An 11,414-nucleotide genomic window follows, 5' to 3' on the forward strand; every position below is an offset into this window, starting at 1 on the left:
TGTGTATTTCTGCTTTACCGTGTCACGGCAAACATCCCAAACCAAGCCCAAGCCCACCAAAATGAAGCGTCACTGCCAGCATCCAACGGGTCACCCCCTTTGCCTCTGGCCACCGGGCAAACGCTTCACCTGACTCCCCACCCTGGAAGACCCATGTCTGCACTACACAGCAGTCCCTAGGGTTACAATCCCTTTTGGTTTTTTTTCCTGAATAAAACACCATTCAAGCAAAGGTCGCCATAAAGTAATTATTTTCCCCTCGGTCTTTCCTGTAGCTCCTTTACAGCCTGTACATTGTTCTGCGCTTCCCTTTGGCTCAGCCCGTTTATGAAATGCACATGCCACTAAAACAGCCGTTTAAAAGCCATTTTGTAGGTATAAACTGATCTTAAATAAATAAATAAATAAGAATAAATCTGCTATGAGTAACAGTCACGGCTGCTGCTCCTGAGGCCATCCAGCACAGCCCCACTCGTCGCCTTTGCAGAGGGATGCCTACCACTCGTGAGCGCAGAGCTGAGGGGCAGGGACAAAACAGCATCCCTGCACAGGACCTGTCACATGCTGTCACTCGGTCATAAAGCAGCAAAGCCCGAGGCAACCACCCTTACGTTAGCGGTGGTTTTAGCAGATCTCACAGAAAGGTGGGTTTGTTAGTGTCTACGAGAGATGTTTTCTGTAGGTAAAGAGATGACAGAAAATAGGCTGCATGGACTATAAAAGACGATCTACTACAATAATCCAACCTCCCGGTATACATGAAATAGAGACCAGCATCCACCTTCTTCCTATGCCCTCTTTATCCATCTAATTAAACAGCAAAGCAGACATCTAAACGGGAGGGTGACATTCTGATACCCTTTCTTCAGCTTCTCCATGTGTTACATTACTGCACTAGGTAAGGTGCTTATTTAAAAATAAAACTGTGAAAATGAAAGCTGAGTTGCCAAGTCTGACTTTTCAGGCAAAAAGCCTAAAAAAGCACAGAGCCTGAAGACTCTGGTGGTATTTAGATACACTCACGAGAGATCAGCAAACAATCTCTCTTATTGTAAATACTATGTGGTAAGAACACACTTCTTAACTAGAGATGGCTTTCTTTTTGGGGGGGGACTTGACTGAGAGTGAGCAAGATTAAATACAAAACTGTAAAAGGGTAAATACAATAATGAGATGCTCTGACTCGCTCGGTGCCCAGATGATCCAGAGCCACCTCTTTCCTTTTGATTGTCTATCTGAGAAACAAGAAATGTTTGTGTTTGCGATGCAGGACTAACGTAAGTCTCACGTGTGTGTTTAGGTATTGCATTATAAAGCAGAACACCTAATAACTACACAAAAATGAGTAAATAATATGCTGCAGAGAACAAGGGCGGCAATTACATCTGTTTCCCCCTGTTCCTGGCCAATACAAACTGAAGGTGGCCATCAACACAGTGAAGGAAAACACATCCTAATGTATTTCTTTTTATACTTTATGTATTTTATATAAACGGTTCAAAGTGGCCGTGGTAGATGGAAGCAACTCAGAAATGAAAACACACATGAATGCAGACTAATATCGGCAGCAAACTTCAAAAGAGAATGAGAGAGGAGACAACCTGCTCTTGACCCTCTACCACTGAGGACATCCAACCGAAGGTGACACCTGCTACAACGTTCTCTAGGAACACATTCAGAGGTCACAGTAACTGCAAGTTGGATTGACAGCAATGGACAAAAGATTATGCCAACAGCCAAAGCCAAAGGTGATACTGCTCTTCAGAGAAAAGTCCTCCAGCATTACAGACAGACATTCTATTTCTAGGATTGCTCACGTACTGTATTTTACCTAGAAATAAAAAAAGAAAAACAAACCTGTAGGGATGCCGAGACAATCAGGACTCCAGAGTGGTCTAACTTCTACAGCATATTACATCACTGCTACAAAACCTCCTTGAGAAATCTGATTTCCCTTTATTCTGTCTTTTCTTTGCTATCCAACACTATGCTCAAACTCATTCCCACTGGAACTTTCCTTAAATATTTACAGCTTCATCTAAATAAGGTCTAACCCTGCTTTGCTGCAAGTAAACATCATGCGCTGAAGGAAGCCAACCAATTTCAGCGCATCAAACGTCTCAGAAACTGCAACATCAATGGAACGACGACGTAATTCAGTTAAGAACCATTTAAACTAAGCATTATGTAGTTCCATAATCCAAGTAAGAATAATTATAGAATGAGTAGCTGTAGCCAGGGAAACCCACCAAACCCAATGGACTGTGAGAGAAATAATATGAAATAATCCACCTTGCATTATTTTACAGCAGATAAAACACGACATTGAAGAAACCGTTCTCTGAAAGAAGCTATCAGAAGGTGAAGAATGCATCCCATCATCTTTGTCTTTGGGGAAGCCCATAAAATAATCAGGTATCTAAATGTATGGGCAGCAAGTAAGAGCACAGATGAAGCTGTTGCAGAAAGGACGACAACCATTAACTTTTACACATCCGAGAGAGCTGGGCCTGTTGGGGTTTACTGAGCAGATGGAAGGTGGGAAACCTTATATGCAGCCTAATGGGATTCTCATATTCCAGTACAAAATGCCCACAGGGAGGTGCCTCATGCACAGCACTTCACTGCACGCACTCACACGCCACCCAGCTCAACGAAAAATGGGATTTTACCGTGCAAACCGACCACTGTAGGGTAATAAAGCTACACACAGCTACAGCTCTGGGAACATACGGAGGCAGTGAAGGATACAGGGAAAAAACGGGCTGCGCAGATGAATCACACCTCGGTCCACAAACGCAACTCCTCCAAGCGTGCAATATGCCAGGGTGAGCACACAGACACCCTACGGATAATACAAGAATATTGTAATACAAGAAAGCCCCCCGCACCCTGGGCTGCATCCCCAGCAGCGTGGCCAGCAGGGCGAGGGGGGGGATTCTGCCCCTCTGCTCCGCTCTGGGGAGACCCCCCTGCAGTGCTGCCTCCAGCTCTGGGGCCCTCAGATATCAGGACCGATATTTCAAGTCTGACAACTACCAGAACTGCTAACAACTCACAGAATCATAGAACAGTTTGGGTTGGAAGGGACCTTAAAGCCCATCCAGTGCCACCCCCTGCCCTGGGCAGGGACACCTCCCACCAGACCAGGTTGCTCCAAGCCCCCTCCAACCTGGCCTTGAACCCCTCCAGGGATGGGGCAGCCACAGCTTCTCTGGGCAACCTGGGCCAGGCTCTCACCACCCTCACACCAAAGAATTTCTTCCCCAGATCTCATCTCAATCTCCCCTCTTTCAGTGTCAAACCCTTCCCCCTCCTCCTATGGCTCCCCTCCCTGATCCAGAGTCCCTCCCCATCTCTCTGCACCAGGAACTGCTGCCTCAAAGGGGAACATACAAAGATCTCTTGCTTTCTTCAAAGCTTCCTGTAGCCAACCAAAAATCTATGACTTCACAGCCTTTTTTTTTTTTTTTTTTTAAAATATCCCTATCTTCTCTGGAGAACACTTCAGCAATAAGTTACCAGACCTCACGCAGGATTCCTGCCAGCCTGTGCGAGCTCGTTATTTCTGCAGCAGCAGCAGACGAGCCGTGATCTCTGAGATTGGGGCTTTAGCAGCTTTGGGAACTAATCTCCTCTCCTCTAATGCCTGTGCTCAGTCCACCACCGTACAGCAAATTCACGGCAGAAGGGGGAAAAGGGGAAGCTCATACCAACACGATGGCATGAAAGACTATCCGGGGAAAGTGCACTCTATCACGAAGAGCGAAATGGAAGGATACATTAAAATGAACCTTTTTTATATAGATAAACAGGCATTCATATATGCAGCTGTCAAAATAAATCAGAAATAGGGTCGAGGCATCTCTCAGCGAGAAAACAGCCGAGGTGGCTTCACCCTGTTTGCCCACCGTGATGACAGGTCTACCAACACCTTCCTCTCCGCGTTTGACTGCTCTATCACACATGCATGCTCGAGTGCACTCGCTCACACACACCCCCTGCCCCCAGCGACATAACTGCCACCCCAATACTATCTACAGGTTGCAGAGATTCCCCAGGGCCTGGACCAGACGTCATAAGGTTTCCAGCACCACAAATCAATTGCCCCAGGCAAACACCTGCGAGACCTGGGGTTATTCAGCCTGGAGAAGAGCGAGAGGGGACTCATCAACGCTCATCAATATCTAAAGGGCGGGTGTCAAGAGGATGGGGTCAGACTCTTCTCAGTGGTGCCCAGGGACAGGACAAGGGGCATCGGGCACAAGCTGGAACACAGGAAATTCCATCTGAACATGAGGAAAAACTTCTTTCCTGTGAGGGTGGCAGAGCCCTGGAAGAGGCTGCCCAGAGAGGTGGTGGAGTCTCCTTCTCTGGAGACATTCAAACCCGCCTGGGCACGTTCCTGTGCAACCTGTTCTGGGTGACCCTGCTCTGGTAGGGGGCTGGACTAGATGATCTCCAGAGGTCCCTTCCAACCCCTGGAGCCTTCTCTTCTCCAGGCTGAACACCCCCAATTCTCTCAGCCTGTCTTCATAGGAGAGGTGCTTCAGCCCTCTGAGCACTTTCGTGGCTTCCTCTGGACCCGTTCAAACAGGTCCACGTCCTTCTGATGTTGAGATCAAGTCTTACCGGAGAGTAACACACAGTGGAAAAACCCAGAAACAAAAGCACCCGTGAGATACAGCACGTTGTCGTTTGCAGCAGCAAAGGTGAAAATGGGGAAGTAAGAGCAAAGTGAAAAAACACCACCTTTATCTAATGCTACTGACTCTGTGTCTTACCTTCCGATGGGTCCCAGGTCCCCTGAGTCCTGGCTGCCTGCGTCACTGGGTGTGCTCACTGATTTCGAAGAGGGAGACATAGGGGTTGGGACTAAATAATGAAAATAACAGGTATCCCATGTTAACACATGCAGCGACTGCACTGATGAAGAGCAGTGTCAGACAAATCAAAACCAATGGACCAAAATGATAGTGGGTGACATGAGGAGGAGAGTTTGAAATGGTGAAAGCAAATAAGGAAGGAAAGAAAAAGAAAAAGGAAGAGAGTCAAGTGAATTTTAAGTCTTTTGGAAGTGTTAAAACTGACATGAATTTAGACAGGACTGAAAGCCCAATAGGAATCTACAGCTAATCAATGGAGGAGATATCCGTGGAATAAAACAGCGCCCATTTTCTTGAGTATAGTCTAAAGTTGACTCACGAAAGATTTTAAAGGTATGAAGAAATATCAGGGGCTAGTCTTGTCAAAAAACTAAGTGAACTCTTCTGGTAAAGTCAAGTAGGCAATAAAACAAGCATACTTTTCAAATTTTCCATTTAAATCCAAAGCCAGTGTCCACTATATATGGTCTAAGGCTGCAGTGTGGAAATGACATCAAAAATAAAAGCTAAATAAGGAAATCCAGCTAAGTTAAAATCATTTCCCAAAGATGGTGAGAATACATATTAGTTCGCTCAGCGATTGTGTTTTCTTAAGTAATTTAGGTCATATAAAGTTTCCATTTTGGGTGGGACATGATTTCAACGCTCAAGGAAAAGTTTCCCTTGGTTTCGATACTATTTGCCCAAGTTCTAGAAATGATTTTCTCTTTGGCTTGCCAGGGCTTTGAAGCACATTTCATGCAAAGGCAGTTTTGTTTCCTGAAACAGGAAAGGAAGTTCATAGCTCAAGGTCAGCCTGAGTTAAAGCTCTTCAGCACGGAAATAATAAATAAAAAAGTAAAAATATCCTGATTTCTTTTAAAATGGTTTCTCAAAAATATTTAAAATGCTCCAGTCAAGATTTAATGTGAGCATCCTTCAAAGCAGCCACATTGAATAAAACACAAAAAAAAGGTCTTAATGTGAGAGCAAAGTTTTCCATTTGGTTTAAATCATGTGCATTTCCTTTTATAGATTTAACGGAGTAAAACTCTAAACTATTTTGTTATGCTCCATAATGTATAATGACAGACCCGTCAAGAGATTTGGATTTTTCATGTGGTCAAACATTTCATGCAGATTCTCACTAGAGACTGTCACAGAAATGACTGCAGCATGAAAAGTGAGTTCATCTTTGTGACAGCCCTTTGGCAGGTTACAGGTATGTCCTGGCTGCTTATTTATTCCGTATTCCCAGCGGGATCTGGGTATCACACGCAGATGTGGAGGCAGAGTTAAAGCCTCCTTTGTATATTAGTTGTGAGGCTGCATACAGGGAATGAAAGAGGACAAAATACTATCCTTTAACTAAAATGAATCATCTTGTATGTGAACTCTCATGTTCTTTTGATAGTATCAAACACAAAAGAACCATAGAATGGTTTGGGTGGGAAGGGACCTTAAAGATCATCCAGTTCCACCCCCCTGCCCTGGGCAGGGATACCTCCCACCAGACCAGGTTGCTCCAAGCCCCCTCCAACCTGGCCTTGAACCCCTCCAGGGATGGGGCAGCCACAGCTTCTCTGGGCAACCTGGGCCAGGCTCTCACCACCCTCACAGTGAAAAAGACTTACTAAGACTAACTGAGATAAGAATTGATAATTTCCAACATGAATATATGAGAAGGAAATATATCCTCATTTTTAGATAAATATGAGTATTTTTAATGCTAGAACATTAAAAATGTGTCTGCTTTTATATCACTATTGAATTTATAAAATATATTTTATGATACATAAAAATAACAGAACTGTTACTTGTCAGACAGTTCTGAGAAGTGCTGTTTAAAAGCTTCAGTCACTATATGATAACTTACAAAAATAGTAACTTGTCTCAAGTGTTGGTTTATGCAAGTTACGAATTGAAATCTCAATTCAGAATGTCACAATCTACGTGCACATGAACCCAATCATCTGTTAGGGTGCTTTCCTAAATCAAGGCTTCAGTACTTTGTTGGATTTGGAGTTTGTCCCTAAAAGTTACAGGCAAGAATACCTAGGGGTAAAATCTTAGATTCAGCCCCAGTGAATTTAATGACAAGGCTAAGCATCTCCAGAGGGGCCAATATTTCAGTTAAAGTAGTGACAGTAATTCTGGATTCAAGGGAGAAGAAAGCGAAGGAAGAGGGGAAGGAAATTTCTCACTTTAGGGCCACTCAATAAGTGAGACAGAACTTAATCAAGGCAGCCAATACTCAGACACTATAAACTTTGCCACATGTATTTTTAAACAGAGGACTTCAGATTCTAGAATTGAAACATCAAAACCAAAAAAGAGGTTGAGCACATGAAACCAGATATAAAATCTACAATAATGACCTGATGACAAGCTTTTTGCTATTTGTGATTTGTCTTTTTATTTCCCCTCTCTAGTTTTGCTTGATTTTAAAAGGAAATCAATGGGAGTTCTCACACGGCTACGCTCCTCCTTCCTTAGCAAATGCTTAATCTGAATTTTTGAAACAAAACTTGGGGCTAATAAAGTACAGAATTTATAATATTATCTTGTGGGTCATCAGGTAGATGTGAGAGAAGATAAAACAGCCCATCAGAAAAGAAATCACTGCTGGTACGCAAAACTAACCTGCATTAACGTTCACAAAAATTTCTTAAAGAAATGAAACAGATGTTTTTGGCAATGACAAGTACTCAAAATGCCATGAGCTGGTAGGTGTGAATGGTATGGCAGGCATTCAAACAGAAGAGTTCACTTCACTAACACAGCCAAAAACCAAAAAAAAAAAAAAAAAAAAAAAAAGGCCAAGCATGCTTTAATAGAAAGAATGCACTCGTTGGGGCAGAGCTGAATGCTTTACAGTGTGCTTCTCTTAAATACCTAGAGGTGGTTCTGGGGATATACCAATGCTCTGCAACAAAGCTTCCGTCTCTCTTCTCTTGCGGTCTAGGTCAGAATCTTCCTGAGCTGGCTCCTTCTTCTGCTGTAGATCAGCCTGAGTCGAAACAGAACAAAACGGAAAAATCTCATCCACACATAACCAGCTCTAGCAATTAATTGTATGGGAAATATTTATATGCACCGCTGCTCCGGTACACTTTGAAATTCACTTAGATATGTTTAGATAATTTATAAAACTTAGAAAATTTATACTCTATACATCAGTAACAATGTTTTTCCCTGAATGCATGGGAAACCTGATTTTTGCATGTATACTTGCAAGGATTTTTACAGCACACTGATGGAAATCTTCTACCTCTCACTCATCAGGTACAACTTATTCAGCTAATATAAAAGCTGACCATAGAATAACAGATAACATTACCCTGAATAAAAATTGGCCCCTTCCTACTTACTCCAGGATCAAGAAATAAAATTCTGGTGGACTTTAGCGATGTATCTTACGGGCCTACGTTTGGTCCCAAGCACTAGTTGGCAATAAAAATACCTTCTCATAAACATCATCATCTAACAGGAGCAAAGAAAAGGACTGATGTGTCTAAAATGGGATTTTGGCAGCCCTGGGCACTAACAGCCAAAACTAATGGTCCACAAGACCCCTCCCCTCTTTGCTTAGATATCTATTAACTACCCGGAGCTTCCACACCTTAACCTCCTCCCCCTCTGCTCTACTGGGACCTAGAAACAGGAGGAGCAACATCTGTGTTAACCAGAATCCCTCATATTTGGCTCATCGTTCCCCAATTTAGTAAGGTGGAAGGAAAACAGTGATACCCCAGTCCAGTGGTTAGAGCACCCTCTTGAAAGACACAGTCTTGGGGTCCTTCTCCCAAGCAGATGGGGGACCTGAACCCAGGTCACACTTTGTAGCCTAGTGCGGTAACCAGTAATGCAGGGAAAACAAAATGCAAGTGGTCGTGTCAAAATGCAAAAATGCATTTTGCCCTGTCATAAACGCAGCAATCCCAGTATAGTTCTCATATGGGATGTCTGGTGGCATCTGCCTCTACGCTTTGGATCCTAATGTGGTCCTACCTTGCCTCCACAGAGATAGGTTTTCCTTTCTGCCAAAACCAGAGTGTGAGGCACACAGGACTTACACGGTGCCTCAGCCTGGCGTTGATTACAGAATCATAGAATTGTCCAGGTTGGAAGGGACATTCAAGATCATCTAGTCCAACCATCAACCTAACTCTGATAAAAAACCATCACTAAACCATCTCTCTAAGCACTATGTCAACTCGTCTTTTAAATCCCTCCAGGGATGGTGACTCCACCACTTCCCTGGGCAGCCCATTCCAAGGCTTAATAACCCTTTCTGTGTAAAAATTGTTCCTATTCTCCAATCCGAACCTCCCCTGGAGCAACTTGAGGCCATTTCCTCTTGTCCCATCACCTGTTCCTCGGGAGAAGAGACCAACTCCCCCCGGCTACACCCTCCTTTCAGGGAGTTGTAGAGAGCGAGAAGGTCTCCCCTCAGCCTCCTTTTCTCCAGGCTGAACACCCCCAGCTCCCTCAGCCTCTCCTCACAAGACTTATTCACCAATCTCGGTGCAGGCACAACAGCAAACCTGGGATTTCAGAAGCAGCCCCATGTTCTCCAGTCTGGATACAGCCAGGATGCAGAAGAACATTGCTTTTACGGAAAAAGGCAAAATTCAGGCATATTCCTGGGCTCAGGTCTTCCCATGAGCTTATCTGAAGTATCTCGCAGCACGTAGGGTTGCAGACAACCCTTCTGCACCAGGGTACATGGCAAAGCACCAAAGTGAATGTGAGAATTCACTCCTGGAGCCCACGGGCATCACTTTTAGGGCCCCACAGTTGGGCACCACAGCGTGATCTCTAGAGCTGAGTGTCCCGAGTTGGATCTGGTTATCGGGGCCAGCGGAAAGTTCCAACCACCACAGGACCTCCACGAGGCACAAAATCAGAGGCAGGGGACAAAGGAAAGGACTTAATAGCTTTCTCGAGCCATTAGCTTGGCTCCCTTCCCTCAAATTCATTAACGGGCTAGTAATGAACACTGAAAACATTAAGGTTTGAAGTCCTGCTTGCAGAGGACTCCCCTGGTGACTCCAGCAGCCTCGCTGGGGGTGTGCTGGGAATCGCGCAAAAATGGCTCAAATGAAAAAAGATTAAAAAGCTAGCCCAAACTAGGATGCTGATTTCTTGGATCACATCACACTTCCACAGTAATTCCATGAAATTCATGTACAATATTAAAGTGTCAGTTTAAAAGGAAACCAGTTATTAGTAAAGGATAACAGGTGCTTTAAACTATGGTAAGTGTTGACATTTGAAGGAAAGGAAACATAATCACTTAATGCTTCTCTGACTTTGCATGAAAATGAATATCCACTCCCTGTCAATTCTCACCTCTATTCCACTAAGTGGCTGAATAAAAAGAAGTACAAATCCCTTAATGAAAAACCTAATGCATATTGTCAAGGACAAATAAACTAATATGTCAATCAAACTTTAACAGAACTGAAAGATGCACCCATGCCAGAAGATGTAAATGCAATTGCAATTATGTTTTACTTTACTGGAGAATAATAACTGGAAATCTGTTACCTTAGCTAGTAATCAAACTAGTCTGCAGAGTACAAAAATACATATTTAGATTGTGATGGCTTGGGAAAAAAAAAAAAAGTAAGCCCTCTTTCTGTCTTTCTCCGCTCCCCACTCCCTTTCCATTGAAGGAGAGCCCAGGAAAAAGCATTGTGGCAAATCGATTTTTCTTTTGAAGCACACATACACATCATGCTGTCTAAACTCTTGTTCATCTGACAGTGTGTAGTGGTTTTAAAAGCAAGTCCCTCTCCCCAACTTCCTTGGCTAAAAATCAGCATTTTGATTTTAAGGTTAGACTGATGTGGGCTTGAGGATCTCATTCCACATGACAGATACCTTGGGGTTTGCAACGCTGGTATGTCAAAGCCTCAACAAGCCCCTCCTGCAAGCAGGAGCTATCTAAAACCTGCTTTTCATATTTACCTCTTTCTTCTTCCTTTCTTCCTCCTTCCGTTTCTTTTCTTCTCTTATCTGAGCCAAACGCTGCTTTTTGCGCTCAAGTTCTGCTTTTAAATCACTTTTGTCTGACATTTTGACTCTGCAGGAAACAAAATTACGGAAACCAAGGTGAAAACAGAATTAAAAGTTTTCCCCATTTATTGAAAAAAAGACACTTAATTATCAAAAATAGTGCTTCTAAAATTGCTAGGAATACATTTCTGTACAAACACTGGCCCTTGGACTGCAGTGACATTGTAGATAGTAGGATATTTGTCTCTCAATTTTTATTTCAAGAAATTAGAGCAAAATATTACCCAACATGGAATACATTTTCAAATCATCTTTATCAGAAAACTACCTTTGTGAAGCAAAGCCGTTTTTCTCTGCTGTTCAAAATAATGCTCTTACAAACCAAAGCTAAAGTCTTTTGATTTTCATGGGCTTCAGCAGCTCTGCCAGACTGTAGGACCCAGATCCACAAAGGGATTTCCATTTTAAATGGGAGAATGAGATCTGCCCCAAACAGCCCCAATACCTCTAAGACAAGTAATAATT

The 11,414-nt window shown here is 43.3% G+C and overlaps 1 protein-coding gene across 6 annotated transcripts in view; it reads right to left on the bottom strand.

The window, feature by feature from the left end:
• DYNC1I1 (dynein cytoplasmic 1 intermediate chain 1) overlaps nucleotides 1-10,949 on the bottom strand; it is a 169,164-nt gene extending 158,215 nt beyond the window's left edge. For 2 of the 6 annotated variants that reach the window (XM_074151118.1, XM_074151115.1), the window contains exons 1-3: nucleotides 10,842-10,949; nucleotides 7,761-7,875; nucleotides 4,785-4,875 (exon numbers count right to left, since the gene is read on the bottom strand). In XM_074151118.1, coding sequence (XP_074007219.1) covers nucleotides 4,785-4,875; nucleotides 7,761-7,875; nucleotides 10,842-10,949 — 314 coding nt within the window. Of the gene's footprint in view, nucleotides 1-1,612; nucleotides 1,622-1,648; nucleotides 1,652-4,784; nucleotides 4,927-7,760; nucleotides 7,876-10,841 lie in introns of all 6 variants that reach the window. The other 4 variants (XM_074151116.1, XM_074151113.1, XM_074151117.1 and 1 more) reach the window with 3 other exon arrangements.
• Between the last annotated feature and the right edge of the window lie 465 nt (nucleotides 10,950-11,414).

The sequence above is a fragment of the Numenius arquata genome, chromosome 7 (genome assembly GCF_964106895.1).
Source record: "Numenius arquata chromosome 7, bNumArq3.hap1.1, whole genome shotgun sequence".
Classification (NCBI taxonomy): Eukaryota; Metazoa; Chordata; class Aves; order Charadriiformes; family Scolopacidae; genus Numenius; species Numenius arquata.